This window comes from Gossypium raimondii, chloroplast (genome assembly GCF_025698545.1).
Source record: "Gossypium raimondii chloroplast, complete genome".
NCBI classification, from domain to species: Eukaryota; Viridiplantae; Streptophyta; class Magnoliopsida; order Malvales; family Malvaceae; genus Gossypium; species Gossypium raimondii.
Window position 1 is genome coordinate 57,501 of NC_016668.1, and position 19,203 is coordinate 76,703.

The window sequence follows — 19,203 nt, forward strand, 5'->3', positions numbered from 1 at the left end:
GCTACATCCAGTACTGGACCGATGATTTGAGAAATACGCCCCAGATTTTCTTTTTCAAGCGTGGAAACTCCAGGAACAGAAGTAGTAGGATTTATTTTCATAATAAAGTGAAATATGTCAATTTTTTTTTTCCAAAATTATCTAATACAAAAAAAATCTTCGACAGGAGGTTGATCGGTTAATTCAATAAGAAATGGGGGTTAGCGCTCGATTTCGTTGGTCCCATCCAATTCAAGTGCATGCAATTGGATTGTTTCCTTATTCAATGAAGGAATTTTTAAGTTCAACCAACCTATTTTGAAAATAGGAAGTGGATAAATAAAAATTTTGGGAGAGTCTTTCATTTGTCCATCATTATAGGCAACACCATCCATATTATCTATGGAATTCGAACCCGAACTCTATTTATGATTCCTTATTTCTATCTCATTAGCCTTGTTTCAATTTCATTTCGTATTTTATTTTAGCATATCGATTTTTTTTTTACTTTACGTCCAACCTCTCCCCCCTTTTTCCATCTATATTCCCCTTTTTTTCATTTCAGGGCCGAATTACGCCTGTTTTCACATCTAGGATTTACATATACAACATATATTACTGTCAAGGGTGAATTTATTATTTCTTATTATTGAGCTTATAATATATAATTTATATTAGATGTTAGAATATTAATTCTATTATATATTTATCTATTCTATTATATATATATTCTAATATATATTAGTATTAGAATTTATTTATCTATTCTAATATATATTAGTATTAGAATTTATTTATCTATTTTATTAATTTATTTATCTATTTTATTTATAATATATTAGAATATTATATTAATATTATTTTTATATTATTTATCTATTTCTATTTTATTTATTTCATTTGCATTTAGAATTTGGATTCAAAAAAAAGTAAGGAATTAGAAACTTGAAAAACACGGATCGGGTTGCGCCATACATATGAAAGAATATAGAATAATGATGTATTTGGCGAATCAAATACCATGGTCTAATAAGGAACCTTTCGGATTCGTTGATAATTTTTTGAAAGATTTCTTCGAAAAGGTTTCATTAACTCCTCATTTATATCGAGTAGACCTTGTTGTTGCGAGAATTCTTAATTCATGAGTTGTAGGGAGGGACTTATGTCACCACAAACAGAGACTAAAGCAAGTGTTGGATTCAAAGCTGGTGTTAAAGAGTATAAATTGACTTATTATACTCCTCAATATGAAGTCAAAGATACTGATATCTTGGCAGCCTTCCGAGTAACTCCTCAACCCGGAGTTCCGCCTGAGGAAGCAGGGGCCGCGGTAGCTGCTGAATCTTCTACTGGTACATGGACAACCGTGTGGACCGATGGGCTTACCAGCCTTGATCGTTACAAAGGGCGATGCTACCACATTGAGCCCGTTCCTGGAGAAGAAGATCAATATATATGTTATGTAGCTTACCCTTTAGACCTTTTTGAAGAAGGTTCTGTTACTAACATGTTTACTTCCATTGTGGGTAATGTATTTGGGTTCAAAGCCCTGCGCGCTCTACGTCTAGAGGATCTGCGAATCCCTACTGCTTATGTTAAAACTTTCCAAGGCCCGCCTCATGGCATCCAGGTTGAAAGAGATAAATTGAACAAGTATGGTCGCCCCCTATTAGGATGTACTATTAAACCTAAATTGGGGTTATCCGCTAAGAACTACGGTAGAGCAGTTTATGAATGTCTACGTGGCGGGCTTGATTTTACCAAAGATGATGAGAATGTGAACTCCCAACCATTTATGCGCTGGAGAGACCGTTTCTTATTTTGTGCCGAAGCAATTTATAAATCACAGGCTGAAACAGGTGAAATCAAAGGGCATTACTTGAATGCTACTGCAGGTACATGTGAAGAAATGATCAAAAGGGCCGTGTGTGCTAGAGAATTGGGAGTTCCTATCGTAATGCACGACTACTTAACAGGTGGGTTCACTGCAAATACTAGCTTGGCTCGTTATTGCCGAGATAATGGTCTACTTCTTCACATCCATCGCGCAATGCACGCAGTTATTGATAGACAGAAGAATCATGGTATGCACTTTCGTGTACTAGCTAAAGCTTTACGTATGTCTGGTGGAGATCATATTCACGCTGGTACAGTAGTAGGTAAACTTGAAGGAGAAAGGGACATAACTTTGGGCTTTGTTGATTTACTACGTGATGATTTTATTGAAAAAGATCGAAGCCGTGGTATTTATTTCACTCAAGATTGGGTTTCTATGCCAGGTGTTCTGCCCGTAGCTTCGGGGGGTATTCACGTTTGGCATATGCCTGCTTTGACCGAGATCTTTGGAGATGATTCCGTACTACAATTCGGTGGAGGAACTTTAGGACACCCTTGGGGAAATGCACCGGGTGCCGTAGCTAATCGAGTAGCTTTAGAAGCATGTGTACAAGCTCGTAATGAGGGACGTGACCTTGCCCGCGAGGGTAATGAAATTATCCGCGAGGCTAGCAAATGGAGTCCTGAACTAGCTGCTGCTTGTGAAGTATGGAAGGCGATCAAATTTGAATTCGACGCAGTGGATAAATTAGATAAACCAGCTTGATAAATCAAATTTGAATTCGAAGCAATGGATACTTTGTAATCCAGTAATTACTGTCGGTTTGTTGAATTGCAATTAAACTCGGCCCAATCTTTTACTAAAAGGATTGAGCCGATTCTATTGTCTATATTTTTGATAGATATATTTTTATCTAGATATACAAGATTTTAAATACAAAAATAAAAGACTAAACACAACTCAAATTTTCTCCTGGGTCCATAATTAATCCTATGTATGGATCCTTAGGATTGGTGTATTCTTTTCTATCCTATATACCACGGTTTCGGATCATGGATCGAGCCAAGCATCACAACTTCTTCTACCCATCCTGTATGTTGTCCTTTTGGCTCCGTGTTGGAATAGAAACTTATTGTATTGTATTAGTAGACGAGATTTTACGAAAAAGGTTCTTGATAGGAGAAAAATTTCTTTTTTCCATTTTTTCAGTGCGGATTTTACACAACATGGGGAAATCACTATTTCTAATTGAAAATTGATATTTCTAATTCAAAAGAAAAAAGAGCTCTATCATATATAATGAACTGCTACTCCAGGTTCTCACAAAAGGGAATCGTTTCTTTCAATATTCACTCATTGTTCGTTAATAACCCTAGTGATTGTATCTAGTATGCGTATTCTGATAGGAAATAAAATATTCAATTGATTTTTCATCGAATGACTATTCATCTACTGTACTTTCATGGAAATAGAGGCAAGAAAGCTCTATGGAAAAATCATGGTTCAATTTGATCTTGTCTAAGGGAGAATTAGAATACAGATGTGGGCTAAGTAAATCAATGGATAGCCACCTTGGTCCTGTTGAAAATACTACTGTAAACGAAGACCCGACTAGAAATGATACGGATAAAAACATTCATGATTGTAGTGACAGCTCTAGTTATTACAGTAAGGTTGATCATTTAGTTGACGTCAAAGACATTCGGAATTTCATTTCTGATGACACCTTTTTAATTAGGGATAGTAATCAGGACCGTTATTCCATATATTTTGATAGTGAAAATCAAATTTTTGAGCTTAACAATGATCATTCTTTTTTGAGTGAACTAGAAAGTTTTTTTTATAGTTATCATAATTCTAGTTATATGAATAATGGATCGAAAAATGATGAGTCCCACTATCATTTTAACTTGGATGATAATGATACTAACTATGGTTGGAATAATCACATTAATAGTTGTATTGACTCTTATCTTCGTTCTCAAATCTGTATTGATAGTTCCATTTTAAGTGGTAGTGACAATTCCAATGATAATTATATTTATAATTACATTTGCGGCGAAGGTGGAAATAGTAGTGAAGGCAAGAATTTCGATATAATAACTCGTGAAAATGGTAATGATTTAACTCTAAAAGAAAGTTCTAATGATCTCGATCTATACAAGGATTTGTGGGTTCAATGCGAATGCGAAAATTGTTATGGAGTAAATTATAAGAAATCGCTTAATTCAAAAATGAATATTTGTGAACAATGTGGATATCATTTGAAAATGAGGAGTTCAGATAGAATCGAACTTTCGATTGATCCAGGCACTTGGGGTCCTATGGATGAAGACATGATCTCTCTGGATCCCATTGAATTTCAGTCTGAAGAAGAGCTTTATAAAGATCGTATTGACTTTTATCAAAGAAAGACAGGATTAACTGAGGCTATTCAAACAGGCACGGGTCAACTAAACGGTATTCCTATAGCAATCGGGGTTATGGATTTTCAGTTTATGGGGGGGAGTATGGGATCCGTAGTAGGCGAGAAAATCACCCGTTTGATCGAATATGCTACCAATAATTTTTTACCTCTTATTCTAGTGTGTGCTTCCGGAGGAGCACGCATGCAAGAAGGAAGTTTGAGCTTGATGCAAATGGCTAAAATATCTTCCGCTTTATATGATTATCAATCAAATAAAAAGTTATTTTATGTATCAATTCTTACATCTCCTACTACTGGTGGAGTGACCGCGAGTTTTGGTATGTTGGGGGATATCATTATTGCTGAACCCAATGCCTATATTGCATTTGCGGGTAAAAGAGTAATTGAGCAAACATTGAATAAAACAATACCGGAAGGTTCACAGGCGGCTGAATATTTATTCCATAAGGGTTTATTCGATCCAATCGTACCACGTAATCCTTTAAAAGGTGTTCTGAGTGAGTTAGTTCAGCTCCACGGTTTTTTTCCGTTGAATCAAAATTCAATCAAGTAGAGTCTTAAGTGAAATTTTTTGATTTGTAGTGAAAAGGTAGTTAGTTAGTTTATCAGAATCAAAGTCAAAGCCCATTACGCGGGCTTTGACTTTGTGACAAAAAAAGGAATTGTCGAAAAACAAATTATGTGGATAATTATTATTATCATTATCCGATATTACTAATGAGTAAACCTCTAGCAACAAGATAAAAAGCGAATTTTTCCTTCTGTGAAATGAAATTCGAATTTGGAGAGACAAATAAAACGAATTTGATCTTCCTCTATTGCGTATGTATATATAATTTAAATAGAGAAAAAATAGAATAGAAATATAGAGTTTTGCATCTTTCTATATCTCCCGAAAATTCTATTTTTACTAATAATCCCTGTTCTTGGATCGGATTCTAACGAATCGAATCTTTCGACAATTTGTAATAAACTCTTTCTTTAGTAAATTCAAAAATTCAAATTAGAAGACAAGAACAATAGAATAATAAGAAAAGTAAGAATAAAGTAAGATAATAAAGAAAGTGGATTATCTTATCATATACACCTATTTTATTTGATTTAAAAAGATGGGCAAGTCCTTTTATTTAATTCTACATTCCTTGCACTTATTAGATATCTATTAGATATATAGACTCGCTTAGATATACTTAGTATTTAGATATAATTAGTATAATATACCAATTATAATATAATCGTTATAAGATATATTTCTAACTAAACAATATAACAATAACAGGTACAAATATTAAATTGAGGTACCCATTTTATGACAACTTTCAGCAGTTTTCCCTCTATTTTTGTGCCTTTAGTAGGCCTAGTATTTCCGGCAATTGCAATGGCTTCTTTATCTTTGTATGTTCAAAAAACTAAGATTTTTTAGATTCGATGGGGCCAAGACCAAATCTTATCTATTTTTTTTTCAAGACTTAGATGTCATGGATACCTATTTAGTAGAATATTGTAGAACATCCGGCTTACCCGAACCGAACATAAATGAAAAAGCCCCTCTTATGCATACGTAAACATGGTATAGGGTTAAATGAATTATAGCAAGTGGATCGGTACCGAACGGATGTATGAAATTAAAGTCTATATATCTAGTAGATCCGTATAGGCGATCATATAAAGGGGATGATTTTAGATCGAAGCAATTTGATGAATTCCTTCTAAAAGTTCATATCAAAATAGTCCTAGTTGATGAGAGTTACTTCGGAAACAAAAAAAGTAAAGTCGAATTTTTTTGGTTATTCTCTCAATTCGAATAAAATGCAACTGGATCTAGTATGTATGAGTTGGCGATCAGAATCTATATGGATAGAATTTATAGTGGGATCTCGAAAAACAAGCAATTTCTGCTGGGCCTTTATCCTTTTTTTTGGTTCATTAGGGTTTTTATTAGTTGGAACTTCTAGTTATCTTGGTAGGAATTTGATATCTTTATTTCCGTCTCAGCAAATAGTTTTTTTTCCACAAGGAATCGTGATGTCTTTCTATGGGATCGCAGGCCTCTTTATTAGTTCCTATTTGTGGTGCACAATTTTTTGGAATGTAGGCAGTGGTTATGATCGATTCGATAGAAAGGAGGGAATAGTATGTATTTTTCGTTGGGGTTTTCCTGGAAAAAATCGTCGCATCTTTCTACGATTCCTTATGAAAGATATTCAGTCCATCAGAATAGAAGTTAAAGAGGGTATTTATGCTCGTCGTGTCCTTTATATGGAAATCAGAGGCCAGGGGGCCGTTCCCTTGACTCGTACTGATGAGAATTTGACTCCCCGCGAAATTGAACAAAAAGCTGCTGAATTGGCCTATTTTTTGCGTGTACCGATTGAAGTCTTTTGAAATGAATTGCAGAATAAAAGCTTTCTCGCCGGGAGGAAAAAGCTCAATCCAAGAATCCTCTTTTTTCTATAGCAGAACTAAACTGAAGTTTCTTCAGAATGCCCATTCAAACCAAAGCGGACGTATACGGAAGAGTCATAACATAAAAAAACAGTTTTTTTTGTCCACAAAAATAGTTTTTTATGCGTCTGTAAATGTAAAACCGCTCAACTTAATTCAGTAACAAAATAAGCAAGAAATCGAAATACTGGATTCATCTCATATATCAAAGTATTTCGAAATAAAGACTTTCGCTTTTTATTTGCAATATTTGGAGTTGATACGTGAGATACAGATAGATCATATCTTGTAAATTTTCTCTACTTTTCTTTTCTCAATCGGCCCCTCCCCTTTTATCCTTTCTTTTGTGCTCCTTAAGAACTAAAGAACTAAACAAGTGGATTTCTTTCTTATAACATAATGATAAACGTAATGATACCTTTTCTGTCTTTTTTTGTCACTCATTTTTGATCAGCATAATATTTTTCCTAATTTTTTTTTTCAATTATTGCTGGACTCTAGACTCTATATAGTTTAGATAACCCGCGAAAATTTTCGACATATTTGATTGCGATCTTGATATAGACAGGGCGCTCCTTCGTCTCAAAATCTGAATAGAACAATCTTTATTATTTGAAGCGGTTCTTTCGGGCAGTTATCAAAAGAGGGCAATTGCTTCGAATTTGATCAATTGAGATATCTGGAAACAATAACAATATCAATATAACAATAATATATATATTTCATTCGAATTCAAAGTGGATTCTTATTTTCTATATTCTGTATTCTTTTTAGATTCAATTAGATTCAAGGGCTAAGCACTGAATCAAAAAAAAAACAGAGAATAGATTCATGGGCCCCTACTTTATAATATAATGAAAGGCATGCTTGATAGAAAGATTAGATCACATAAAGTCAACGAATGAGGTGGGTTCATTAACAACTCACAGATGAAAAAATGGCAAAAAAGAAAGCATTCACTCCCCTTCTATATCTTGCATCTATAGTATTTTTGCCCTGGTGGATCTCTCTCTCATTTAATAAAAGTCTGAAATCTTGGATTACTAATTGGTGGGATACTAGGCAATCCGAAACTTTTTTGAATGATATTCAAGAAAAGAGTATTCTAGAACAATTCATAGAAGTAGAGGAACTCTTCCTGTTGGACGAAATGATAAAAGAATACCCGGAAACACATCTACAAAAGCTTCGTATAGGAATCCAAAAAGAAACGATCCAATTGATCAAGCTGCACAATGAGGATCATATCCATACGATTTTGCACTTCTCGACCAATCTAATCTGTTTCGTTATTCTAAGTGGTTATTCTATTTTGGGGAATGAAGAACTTCTTATTCTTAACTCTTGGGTTCAAGAATTCCTATATAATTTAAGCGACACAATAAAAGCTTTTTCTATTCTTTTATTAACAGATTTATGTATAGGATTTCATTCGCCCCACGGTTGGGAACTAATGATTGGCTCTATATACAAAGATTTTGGATTTGCTCATAATGATCAAATTATATCTGGTCTTGTTTCTACCTTTCCAGTCATTCTAGATACAATTTTTAAATATTGGATCTTTCGTTATTTAAATCGTGTATCTCCGTCACTTGTAGTTATTTATCATTCAATGAATGACTGAAAAATGATTCACGGATTCAATTATAATCTTTCTTACTTTCGAGATAAGCAAAGCATGCAAAGTCGTACTTACTTTACTCTTTCTACCCATCAGGAGAATACAATTTCTCCTCTGTTTCAGTCATTTTTTTTTCAGTTTTCAGTAAAAGTAAATAGCAGAATCGTGGCTAGGGAACTATACTAGTGACCTACCTAATTTTATTGTAGAAATTTTCGGGATCAATGATTGGACCATGCAAACTAGAAATACTTTTTCTTGGATAAAGGAGGAGATTACTCGATCCATTTCCGTATCGCTCATGATCTATATAATAACCGGGGCTTCCATTTCAAATGCATATCCCATTTTTGCGCAGCAGGGGTATGAAAATCCACGAGAAGCAACTGGGCGTATTGTATGTGCCAATTGCCATTTAGCGAATAAACCCGTGGATATTGAGGTTCCACAAGCGGTACTTCCTGATACTGTATTTGAAGCGGTTGTTAGAATTCCTTATGATATGCAACTGAAACAAGTTCTTGCTAATGGTAAGAAAGGGGCTTTGAATGTGGGTGCTGTTCTTATTTTACCAGAGGGGTTTGAGTTAGCCCCGCCTGATCGTATTTCGCCCGAGATGAAAGAAAAGATAGGCAATCTGTCTTTTCAGAACTACCGCCCCACTAAGAAAAATATTCTTGTGATAGGTCCTGTTCCTGGTAAAAAATATAGTGAAATCACCTTTCCTATTCTTTCCCCAGACCCTGCTAGTAATAAGGATGTTCATTTCTTAAAATATCCCATATACGTAGGCGGCAACAGGGGAAGGGGCCAGATTTATCCCGACGGGAACAAAAGTAACAATACTGTTTATAATGCTACGGCAGCAGGTATAGTAAGCAAAATCATACGAAAAGAAAAAGGGGGGTACGAAATAACCATAACGGATGCCTTGGATGGACATCAAGTGGTTGATATTATCCCCCCAGGACCAGAACTTCTTGTTTCAGAGGGTGAATCTATCAAACTCGATCAACCATTAACAATTAATCCTAATGTGGGTGGATTTGGTCAGGGGGATGCAGAAATAGTACTTCAAGACCCACTACGCGTCCAAGGTCTTTTGTTCTTCTTGGCATCTATTGTTTTTGCACAAATCTTTTTGGTTCTTAAAAAGAAACAGTTTGAGAAGGTTCAAGTGTCCGAAATGAATTTCTAGATCTGTGGATTTATCAACATCAAATTTGTAAAAAAGAACAAATTCTTCCTGGCAATTAGGTTAGGTATAATGAAAAAAAGGATGAAAAGTCTTTTGCTTGTTTCTATTCTTTCTCTAGGAATTGCTTTTACCGCATTCAAAACAAAATATGTATATTGTGAAGAAGACTATTTGTCTTTACCTCTTTTTTTTTCTTTTTTCAATCTAAATTGGACTAAATTGGGGGGGGTAATTATATTCCTATTGTCAGTGTCAGATTAAAATGTTACAGAATCGTTTTGTTTTCTAAATTCAATTTGAGTAGATACTAAACATAAGATAAGTAAGTGGAGAATAGAAAGGAAGGATAAATGAGGGGAACAAATAATTACAGGGAGTATTCTTCGTCTTTCTAGCCTTCGACACAAGAAAAGGGTGTGTAAAATTCCTTTTCTTGTGTCGAAATAATAACAATTACGGGACCCGTTCGTCAAAGATTTCTATTCTTAGTTTCGATTTTTCCCGATTTTTCAGAACCCTTTATTTTTTCGATTTACTTATAATAGAATAAGTAATAAGGATAATATAATAAGTATAAAATAAGTCGAAATAAGTATAATATACTAAGTAATGGACAACCAAAAAAAAGAGAAGGAATCCTTACCGATTTTTTTTGATAAAATAGAATCAAGGCGATAAACTTATAAAATAATTTCAAACTTTGATGAAATACTAAAATAAATCGAGTAAGGTTAGACTAGTCTAGAAAAGGTTTGATTGATATCTGGTCGACAGAAAAAAAAGAAATATTAAATATATATTGTGTCATCCAATTGAGTGATTCCTTTTTTTCTTCTAACCTTGAAAGTATCGATAGATACTATCGAAGAGCAGATGCTATGAATCAATTAATTGAAATTGAGTTCATTTTTCAAAAAAATCATCGGAAAAAGTGATCCATTTGTTGTCATTTATACGACCAAAATATTATGATCATGATCATTAAGAATTCAACGGGACCCTTCCTCGCGAATCAGACAAAGAAAGAGGAGGCGGGCCCCGTTGAGTTCTTACACTTTCATGCCTATAACTTAGTTCGTCCCATTATCCATTATTCCATATTACAGGGACGAACCCAATCCAGAATATGAACCATAAAAGAAAATACCTATTAAACCGATCACAGGAATACCAGTTACCGTACCTATTATCCAAAGAGGAATCCTTCCAGTAGTATCGGCCATTTATCCCGCTTCCCTCCGCATTTCATCAAGTGGTCATGCTAAAGACATAAACAGTCATAGATAATTATGAGATACAATCCTTCCGAATGGGATAAGAGAATTCCTACTATTATTTAGTATTCTACTACTCTTTTTTTTCTTAATTGAAGAAATAATTGGAAAATAAAACAGCAAGTACAAAAATGAGTAATAACCCCCAGTAGAGACTGGTACGATTCAATTCAACATTTTGTTCGTTCGGGTTTGATTGTGTCATAGCTCTATAATTAATTCGAATTAGGTTTATCGTTGGATGAACTGCATTGCTGATATTGACCCCAAAAAAGAAACGGTAGGTACAGCTAGTCCGTGAACAGCCAACCATCGCACTGTAAAAATTGGATAGGTTCGATCTATGGTCATTGGGTCCTCCTAAAAAGATCTACTAAATTCATCGAGTTGTTCCAAAGAATCAAAACGGCCAGTTATTAATGGAATTCCTTGTCGGCTCTCTGTAAAATACTCGTTTGGACGAGGGCTTCCAAACACATCATAAGCTAAACCTGTGCTGACGAATAACCAACCCGCGATGAATAGGGAAGGTATAGTAATACTATGAATGACCCAGTATCGAATACTGGTAATAATATCAGCAAAAGAACGTTCTCCTGTGCTTCCAGACATGCCGAGCTCCACATATTCTTGTAGGGGATCGATTCCGTAAAAGATGGGATCAGTAAATGGGAATTCACCGAAACTCAATCTTTGTGAGATCGTCAATATTGTACCAAAGGTATTTTTAGAGTATACCGAATCAGTATAGCTATCCTTCTTCTGACACAGCAACGCAATTTCAAACAGTATATCGACGTGAAGTGCTAGATAATTTCTTTCTTCTTCTTGCTTGTCGATGTATAACCAGGTATCATGCAATAGAAAATTCCTCAAATTCCTGGAGGTATTGGCTTGGGCCTAGAAACGGCGGATCAGGTAACCCGTGAATCCAACGAGTTGGTTTATAATAATTCATGAAGGAAATTATCATATTTCCGCAAGTCAATTAGATGCGAAATATAAAAATTGACTTTTTTTCGTAGTTGCACAAGAGGTTTTGTTTTTTGTTGGAAGCCCTCTTTTTTTTTTATTTTAAGGAATTGCTTAGTCGTCTAGTAACAAGTAAGAGTAGTCGATAGTATTAGATATAGATAAAAAAAAAAGAGCAAGGAATAAAAAAAAATTCTACTAATCAATATTTGTGAGGCGGCCTTTCTTGTATTCTTGTATTAGATCCAAAGGTTTTTTCTTGACCTAACTACAAAGATGATGAATCGATTTCTTTTTCTTTTCTACTCTTGTCCTGCCGCTCTATTTTTGTGAATACCGTTTATAATGATTGATGAAGCAAAAAATTTCAATTGAACTTATTATTTCAATTGGTATTTTTGCTTATCCCCCTCTCGTTTAAAAATTGAAACTTAGGTAAGTGCTTTATAAACATATGTATAAAAAGAACATATTTCATTTAGCTCCTTCATGCCTACTATAACTAGTTATTTCGGTTTTTTACTAGCGGCTTTAACTATAACCTCAGCTTTATTTATTGGTCTGAGTAAGATACGACTTATTTGAAAATTAATTCAATGAACGAACAATTCATAAAAACAAAGCTTTCTGTCCTATTCCATATATTCTCTAGCTCCTTACCGTGTTAATTATCAATTATTAGGTATTGATATTCATGGGCAATAGAAATTAATATTTAGGGATAGATATTACCTTTCTTTTTCTCCTTTCAAATAAATTGAAATGATTGAAGTTTTTCTATTTGGAATCGTCTTAGGTCTAATTCCTATTACTTTGGCTGGATTATTCGTAACCGCATATTTACAATACAGACGTGGTGATCAGTTGGACCTTTGATTAATTAACATACCTTTTTTGGATTAATTAACATACCTTTTTTTGACTGACCCCTTTAATTCTTAAATTTTTGAATTTCAATTTATTTAATAATTTGAATTTTATAATTTAATCCAAGGAGGTCAAATTCGAATTGCTGTTCAATTTTTTTTTTTTTTCAGTTCGGTGTAATTTTCGACCTAACAAGAGCGGAATCACGCTCTGTAGGATTTGAACCTACGACATTGGGTTTTGGAGACCCACGTTCTACCGAACTGAACTAAGAGCGCTTTCTTATCATAATAAATAAGACTGTAAAAAAGAGGATTCTTTTATTTTATAACCCCAATACATCGCGCACAACTATACTATCATATATCATATATAATATGAGAAAATGATAGATTATGTATGCTTAATTTTAATCAATCTAAAACGACTCCCTCGTTACTGCTCAAAGGAGAAGTAATAGGTAGGGATGACAGGATTTGAACCTGTGACATTTTGTACCCAAAACAAACGCGCTACCAAGCTGCGCTACATCCCTTTCAATTGGCCTACAATGTCATTGTAGAGAATCCCTGTCTTGTTTTCCACACCCTTATTTCATCTATTGATATACAAAACGGATCTTTCCATTTCCTCTTTTTGGTCTCATATCATATAACAACCATATAATGAATAATAAATGAATATTTTTAGCGGGAATTCTCAGGCGGAAAGGGACCTATTTTGTTTTGCTGTTTTAAGAAAGGGAAAATCTTATCTATCGAATCATTGTACATTTTAATTTGAATTAGGAATTCCGGGTACAAATAGACAAATCCAAGTGGTCTTTAACCACACATACATGCGATTATATATGTATTACCATAATGTAATACGATAAAGAAGGAGGATTTTAAATGCGAGATCTAAAAACATATCTTTCCGTAGCACCGGTACTAAGTACTCTCTGGTTCGGTTCTTTAGCGGGTTTATTAATAGAGATCAATCGTTTCTTCCCGGATGCGTTAACATTCCCTTTTTTTTAATTCTAGTTATTGCCGCGGGACGGGGCGAAAAAGATTAGATCGAGATACAATCAAATATCTGTGACTACTCTCTCGCCCCCCCTTTTTTTAGTTTTTTTTTTCGAATTAGATAAGAATTAGATAAAATAAATAAGGAAGGTAGAACGAAAAAAGTAGATTCAACCTCACCGAAACTCGGGTTCAAGCTCCAATTAAATTACTAGTAGAGCGAAAAGAGAAATGTGGCTGGAACAACAGTATCCTACAAGATACTTAAAGAAAATACCGTACGGTGGTTTGATTCTAAATAGAGTTCGAAATCGTTGTATTACTTATTCTTATTATTTACTATTACTCTAAATCTATATTGATTTACTATATTGATTGCAACAAAATCTTTCAAGATTTGGTTTTGAGTTAGCAACTTTTATTTCTTTTTTTTTTTCATTCCTTTCTTCTTCGCTTTTGATCGGAAAATAGAAAAGTTGGGTGAATTAAAAACTCAAAGGAGGTTCATGGCCAAGAGTAAAGATGTCCGAGTAACGATTATTTTGGAATGTACCAGTTGTGTTCGAAACGGCGTTAATAAGGAATCAACGGGTATTTCCAGGTATATTACTCAAAAAAATCGACACAATACGCCCAGTCGATTGGAATTGAAGAAATTCTGTCCCTATTGTTACAAACATACAATTCACGGGGAGATAAAGAAATAAATCGAATCAAGTGCTCGTATGTCACCACTTACCGAGAATATGAAAATATGACATTAGGTATATAATATATTAAGTATAAGTATAGAATTAGTTATATATAACGCATATTTTCTTTCTATATTATTAATATTATTTCTATATTATTAATATATTTTTATTTTTATTTATATATATTTAAATTATATATTTAAATGATAAATAATAATAAAATAAACAATAATAAAATAAACAAACCAAATCCTATTTATTATATTAATTCTATAATTTGAATTTTCAAAATAGGATTTTAGAAATAGAGATAGGGATAGGATTCTTTTTAGAAATAAGGAATAAAGAAATCATGGATAAATCCAAGCGACTCTTTCTTAAATCCAAGCGATCTTTTCGTAGGCGTTTGCCCCCGATCCAATCGGGGGATCGAATTGATTATAGAAACATGAGTTTAATTAGTCGATTTATTAGTGAACAAGGAAAAATATTATCTAGGCGAGTAAATAGATTGACCTTAAAACAACAACGATTAATTACTATTGCTATAAAACAAGCTCGTATTTTATCTTCGTTACCCTTTCTTAATAATGAGAAACAGTTTGAAAGAAGCGAGTCGACCACTAGAACTACTGCTCTTAGAACCAGAAATAAATAGGCTTACCCCTTCAAAAGAATCGAATCCGGTTGGGGAAGAAAAAAAATATTTTTTTTATTGAGCGCCTTCGCTCATCTTGTTTTGATGACCTTATCAGAACCTTATCAGAATCAGAATTTTTTATCATATTAATTTCTACTCTACCTTCCCCGAGTTCATTCTCGAGGGAACCCCATTTCATTTAAAGCATTTCGTTGGATTCCTTCCGATCTCCTTATTTTCTAATCTCGTTGGAAATCATATAAAGACAATTCCTATTTGAGATAGCTATTTGTGCAAGTATTTTACGATTCAGAAGCAACTGTTTCTTGTACAGATTGTGTATTAATCTACTATAACTATAGGATACCCCCACTCCGCGAATTACTGCATTTATTCGAGTGATCCACAAACGACGAAAATCCCTTTTTTTCCTATCTCTATCCCGATGAGCCGAAACCAAAGCTCTTATTCTTTGTTGAGTAATAGTTCGAGTAAGTCTTGAATGAGCCCCTCGAAAGCTTGATGCAAATAAACTAATTTTTTTTCGACGTCTACGAGCTATATATCCCCGTTTAATTCTGGTCATTGAATAAAAGAAATTTTGATGAATAACTAATTCTTTCTTTCAGTTATTCTTTTCTAGTCTATTAATAACAAAACGGATTCTTCCAATGTATAAAATAAAAATTCCAATGGCTTTTGCTACTCTAACCGTCCCGACCACGATTTTTCCTTTTTTCTAGGCATTTCATTTCGCCTTGAAATAAGAAATTGTATTGATACTAGGTATCAAAAAAAGCATATTAACTAAAATAAAGGAGTAAATAGAAATGGATAAATAAATAGTGGGTTCCATCGTTTCTATGGTTACTTCTTAAACGGTGAGGTCCTCTCTATACACCGGAGCTCATTCCTTCATTTAATTGGTAACTTGTACAGTTCACACTCTTCGGCTCTACTCATAAATTTTCCAGTAATAGATCTTTCACAACGAGATCTATCTTATACAGTAACGGTATGTAAGGATGAGGATTAATTGGGCAGCTGACCCTGTTAGTCCGTTCTTTGCAAGAGTCGAAGCATAATCTTTTTGCTTTTTAAATAGGATTTTCCCCGCTTAATGGATAAGCATTTGCTACCAATGGGGAATTTTTTCTCATCTTAAATTCCAAGATTGGATTTGCGCCAATGGAAACCATAAATTTCATACACAATAGAAGGATATGGTAGATCTATCTTTTTTAGATAGTGAACGGACGAACCCCATTCTATTCACTGGTATGGATCGTTGATACTGAAAAAGTTGTTTCTTTTTTCTCAGCCCATGATCTGAACAAGTCGCACATACACCCTAGTACATGTTCCTCGGCGCTGAGGACATCCCCCAAGAGCAGGGGATTTCGTGACATTTCTAATTGGCTGTCTTGCATTTCTAATAAGTTGTTTAATAGTTGGCATACTGAATCATATACATAATAGACTGGTTTAGATCGATCCTAACCAGATGATTCTGAATTACTTCTTTTTCTATTTAATAGATTAATAAAATATTAACCCCTTAGGCTTAAGTTAAGAAGGAAAGGAAGAAGAGGGATTAAATCAATCTTAATAAAATTGTGGATTGGTGTTAAATCGTTGCTATTGCTATTTGTTATTTAACTTATTTAACCGCTACAAGATCCACAATTCCATGAGCTTGGGCTTCTGTTGCTGACATAAAAACATCTCTTTCCATGTCTTCGGATACAACCCATAGGGGCTTGCCCGTTCTTTGTACATAAACCCTTGTGAGGCTTTCGCGAAGTTTCAGTAGTTCTTCCGCTTCCAGGATAAATTCTCCTGTTTGTGCCTCATAAAAAGAACTAGCAGGTTGATGGATCATTACCCTGATGATATAACATAATAAAAGGTTCTTCTAACTCACATAATGAGGCGAGAAGAATAGCTAAAAATAGCTAAAGAATAATAAGAAAAAAAAGATAGAATTGAACAACCGTACAGGCATTTTTTGTGCATTGCATACGGCTTTCCAATGGAATTCTCTTTTTTCTTTCATCGAAAAAAGAAAAAGAGAAAATATAGAGAGCGTCTATTAGACCCAGATCACTAAATAATCCAATTACCACCCTTCTTTTTTTTTCTTTTTTTTCGGAAAAGTTCAAAAATACTATGATGGCTCCGTTGCTTTATATATTTATTTCGTCTGTAATTCAGCAATCCCAAAGTTTCTTTTTTTTTTTCAAAAAGAAAGAAAAAAAATAGTCTTTTTTTTTTTTCGTACTCTTTTATTTTATAACATAAATATTGTTATAAATATTGTTAATAGCCTCTGGTGTGAAAAGAAAAAAAGTTTGTGACGCTGAGATGGGCCCACGAAAGCTAAGATAAAATTGGAAATGCCCTTTCTCTCATACTACTCTTTCGATACATAATCTAATGTTTTGAAAAAAAAAAGAAATCAAAAAAATTTCATATCGAATTCGAAGTGCCATGCTATTATTACTTACTAATTCATATTTCATAGGGCGAAGGCATAGTCTTCTTTTTTCTTTCCATCAAATAAAAAAACTCATTGGCGCCGAGCGTGAGGGAATGCTAGACGTTTGGTAATTTCTCCTCCGGCCAGGAGAAAAGATCCCATTGAAGCAGCCAATCCCATGCATATTGTATGCACATCTGGTTGCACAAATTGCATAGTATCATAAATAGCTACTCCGGATATTACCCATCCGCCAGGAGAGTTTATAAACAAATACAGATCTTTGGTATCATTCTCTATACTGAGATATACCATAAGACCAATAAGTTGATTCGAGATCTCGCTATCAACCTCTTGGCCTAAAAAAAGTAATCTTTCTCGATAAAGTCGGTTGATTAGGATAAAATTGTATCCCTTAGTAGCCGTACAGGCACCTTTTGATGCATACGGTTCAACAAAAATTGCGAAAAAAAAATCAATGTGTAGATTCCAGCCATCCTTCGTTTTTTCTAGTGTGCCTTTTCTAACTTCTAATTTCTAACGAAGGGGCTTTTTCTTACATTTTAAAAATAAAATGAAATTCAAAATGAAATTAAAGAAAGATAAGTTTTGGCCCGTTTTCCTATAATCTATAATATAGAAAAAATTCGCTAAACTTATCGCACAAACTTTTCATTGATCTATTTTTTTTCATTGGGATTCAATCCAAATCATGATGTCATTTTCTTGTTCCTGAATGGGTTTCATCAATTTTTTATTCAATTTTTTTAGGTTTATGCTCTACTCCGAGTAAAGATCCGCCCGATTTTGATTTGCGCATATAGGACAAATGACCCAATACCACATCTTTTTGCTATGATTTCATTTCCTTTTTTATTTTAATTTAATTCCTTTTTCTTTCATGTTTTCCGCCAAATATTCAACGTATTTCTCATATTATTCGATTGATTAATAGTTTGAAATCGTTCTTATTTCTATTTCGAATTTGTAAATAAAAAAGATTTATGATTATGATATAGGTGGTAATCATAAATGTATTACCAATTGGGTTTTTTCTAAACGGAGCCTGGATGCTTCATTTTTTCGGTCCAACCAAGCCAACCATAAATCAGTCTAATTGAAAATATTAATCTGGATACCCCCCCAAAAAAATGAAATGGATCTCTAATTGCACTTCATTACACTTCGCGCTACAAATTTTTGATAATTCAATCAATCTTTTTGGGGCGAAACAGAGGATATCTCGATCGGGCGAGAGAACGGGGGAATCCCATATGACCCAATATATTTGACAAGTCGCACTATACGTCAACCCAAACTGCATCTTCCTCTCCCGGATTTCGAAAAGGAACTTTTGGAACACCAATAGGCATTAAAGGAAAGAAAAAGAATTAAATACTATATTTCACTTTGATCTGGAAGCGTAATAATGGTCTTAATAATATTGGCCTCATATTTTATACATAGATAGAATAAGGCCATAAAATAAAGAAAGACAGAATGAATGAAAGAGAATTCTTACCAATAGGTCCTTTGAATGACGAACAAATAGGGATGCGTTCATTCATAAAAAATAGGATCAACCCCCATTGCGTATTGATACTTATCGGGTATAGAATAGATCTGCTTCTCTTTTTTCTTCTGAGCCGAATTCTTCCCTTAATTACTAATGGAATAGAACAAATATTAATCCTTTCTCCGAAAGAATCCACCGAAAAGGGGAGGTATTCCAATGCAATAAAGTTACATAGTGTC

The 19,203-nt window shown here is 33.9% G+C and overlaps 19 protein-coding genes and 2 non-coding genes. All coding sequences in view use genetic code 11, as the record gives it.

Moving 5' to 3' along the window:
* atpB (ATP synthase CF1 beta subunit) overlaps positions 1-101 on the reverse strand; it is a 1,497-nt gene extending 1,396 nt beyond the window's left edge. Inside the window, exon 1 of the mRNA in view lies at positions 1-101. This exon is cut by the window's left edge and continues 1,396 nt beyond it. Coding sequence (YP_005087700.1) covers positions 1-101 — 101 coding nt within the window.
* Positions 102-1,141: 1,040 nt separating this feature from the next.
* rbcL (ribulose-1,5-bisphosphate carboxylase/oxygenase large subunit) lies at positions 1,142-2,581 on the forward strand. Its single transcript has one exon. It carries the CDS (start codon positions 1,142-1,144, stop codon positions 2,579-2,581), a length of 1,440 nt encoding a protein of 479 aa, YP_005087701.1.
* Positions 2,582-3,303: 722 nt separating this feature from the next.
* Positions 3,304-4,797, forward strand: accD (acetyl-CoA carboxylase carboxyltransferase beta subunit). The gene has a single exon. The coding sequence runs from the start codon at positions 3,304-3,306 to the stop codon at positions 4,795-4,797; it is 1,494 nt and encodes a 497-aa protein (YP_005087702.1).
* Positions 4,798-5,553: 756 nt separating this feature from the next.
* On the forward strand, positions 5,554-5,667 carry psaI (photosystem I subunit VIII). Its single transcript has one exon. The coding sequence runs from the start codon at positions 5,554-5,556 to the stop codon at positions 5,665-5,667; it is 114 nt and encodes a 37-aa protein (YP_005087703.1).
* A 407-nt stretch (positions 5,668-6,074) lies between these two features.
* On the forward strand, positions 6,075-6,629 carry ycf4 (photosystem I assembly protein Ycf4). The gene has a single exon. It carries the CDS (start codon positions 6,075-6,077, stop codon positions 6,627-6,629), a length of 555 nt encoding a protein of 184 aa, YP_005087704.1.
* A 997-nt stretch (positions 6,630-7,626) lies between these two features.
* On the forward strand, positions 7,627-8,316 carry cemA (envelope membrane protein). Its single transcript has one exon. The coding sequence runs from the start codon at positions 7,627-7,629 to the stop codon at positions 8,314-8,316; it is 690 nt and encodes a 229-aa protein (YP_005087705.1).
* A 232-nt stretch (positions 8,317-8,548) lies between these two features.
* Positions 8,549-9,511, forward strand: petA (cytochrome f). The gene has a single exon. The coding sequence runs from the start codon at positions 8,549-8,551 to the stop codon at positions 9,509-9,511; it is 963 nt and encodes a 320-aa protein (YP_005087706.1).
* A 1,100-nt stretch (positions 9,512-10,611) lies between these two features.
* psbJ (photosystem II protein J) lies at positions 10,612-10,734 on the reverse strand. Its single transcript has one exon. It carries the CDS (start codon positions 10,732-10,734, stop codon positions 10,612-10,614), a length of 123 nt encoding a protein of 40 aa, YP_005087707.1.
* Positions 10,735-10,873: 139 nt separating this feature from the next.
* Positions 10,874-10,990, reverse strand: psbL (photosystem II protein L). The gene has a single exon. It carries the CDS (start codon positions 10,988-10,990, stop codon positions 10,874-10,876), a length of 117 nt encoding a protein of 38 aa, YP_005087708.1.
* A 26-nt stretch (positions 10,991-11,016) lies between these two features.
* psbF (photosystem II protein VI) lies at positions 11,017-11,136 on the reverse strand. The gene has a single exon. It carries the CDS (start codon positions 11,134-11,136, stop codon positions 11,017-11,019), a length of 120 nt encoding a protein of 39 aa, YP_005087709.1.
* Positions 11,137-11,145: 9 nt separating this feature from the next.
* On the reverse strand, positions 11,146-11,397 carry psbE (photosystem II protein V). Its single transcript has one exon. The coding sequence runs from the start codon at positions 11,395-11,397 to the stop codon at positions 11,146-11,148; it is 252 nt and encodes an 83-aa protein (YP_005087710.1).
* An 849-nt stretch (positions 11,398-12,246) lies between these two features.
* petL (cytochrome b6/f complex subunit VI) lies at positions 12,247-12,342 on the forward strand. The gene has a single exon. It carries the CDS (start codon positions 12,247-12,249, stop codon positions 12,340-12,342), a length of 96 nt encoding a protein of 31 aa, YP_005087711.1.
* A 177-nt stretch (positions 12,343-12,519) lies between these two features.
* On the forward strand, positions 12,520-12,633 carry petG (cytochrome b6/f complex subunit V). Its single transcript has one exon. It carries the CDS (start codon positions 12,520-12,522, stop codon positions 12,631-12,633), a length of 114 nt encoding a protein of 37 aa, YP_005087712.1.
* Positions 12,634-12,828: 195 nt separating this feature from the next.
* trnW-CCA lies at positions 12,829-12,901 on the reverse strand. The gene has a single exon. It is a non-coding gene; the product is annotated as a tRNA-Trp (tRNA).
* Positions 12,902-13,085: 184 nt separating this feature from the next.
* trnP-UGG lies at positions 13,086-13,159 on the reverse strand. Its single transcript has one exon. It is a non-coding gene; the product is annotated as a tRNA-Pro (tRNA).
* Positions 13,160-13,517: 358 nt separating this feature from the next.
* Positions 13,518-13,646, forward strand: psaJ (photosystem I subunit IX). The gene has a single exon. It carries the CDS (start codon positions 13,518-13,520, stop codon positions 13,644-13,646), a length of 129 nt encoding a protein of 42 aa, YP_005087713.1.
* Positions 13,647-14,140: 494 nt separating this feature from the next.
* Positions 14,141-14,341, forward strand: rpl33 (ribosomal protein L33). Its single transcript has one exon. It carries the CDS (start codon positions 14,141-14,143, stop codon positions 14,339-14,341), a length of 201 nt encoding a protein of 66 aa, YP_005087714.1.
* A 340-nt stretch (positions 14,342-14,681) lies between these two features.
* On the forward strand, positions 14,682-14,987 carry rps18 (ribosomal protein S18). The gene has a single exon. It carries the CDS (start codon positions 14,682-14,684, stop codon positions 14,985-14,987), a length of 306 nt encoding a protein of 101 aa, YP_005087715.1.
* Positions 14,988-15,201: 214 nt separating this feature from the next.
* rpl20 (ribosomal protein L20) lies at positions 15,202-15,555 on the reverse strand. Its single transcript has one exon. The coding sequence runs from the start codon at positions 15,553-15,555 to the stop codon at positions 15,202-15,204; it is 354 nt and encodes a 117-aa protein (YP_005087716.1).
* Positions 15,556-16,313: 758 nt separating this feature from the next.
* Positions 16,314-16,427, reverse strand: rps12 (ribosomal protein S12; one part of a trans-spliced gene, as the record gives it; the record has 2 gene entries for this part). Coding sequences YP_005087717.1 and YP_005087672.1 both cover positions 16,314-16,427 — 114 coding nt within the window.
* Positions 16,428-16,629: 202 nt separating this feature from the next.
* Positions 16,630-18,821, reverse strand: clpP (ATP-dependent Clp protease proteolytic subunit). One transcript has 3 exons: positions 18,751-18,821; positions 17,551-17,842; positions 16,630-16,857 (listed from the first exon to the last, which is right to left on the reverse strand). The coding sequence occupies exons 1-3, from the start codon at positions 18,819-18,821 to the stop codon at positions 16,630-16,632; spliced, it is 591 nt and encodes a 196-aa protein (YP_005087718.1).
* Between the last annotated feature and the right edge of the window lie 382 nt (positions 18,822-19,203).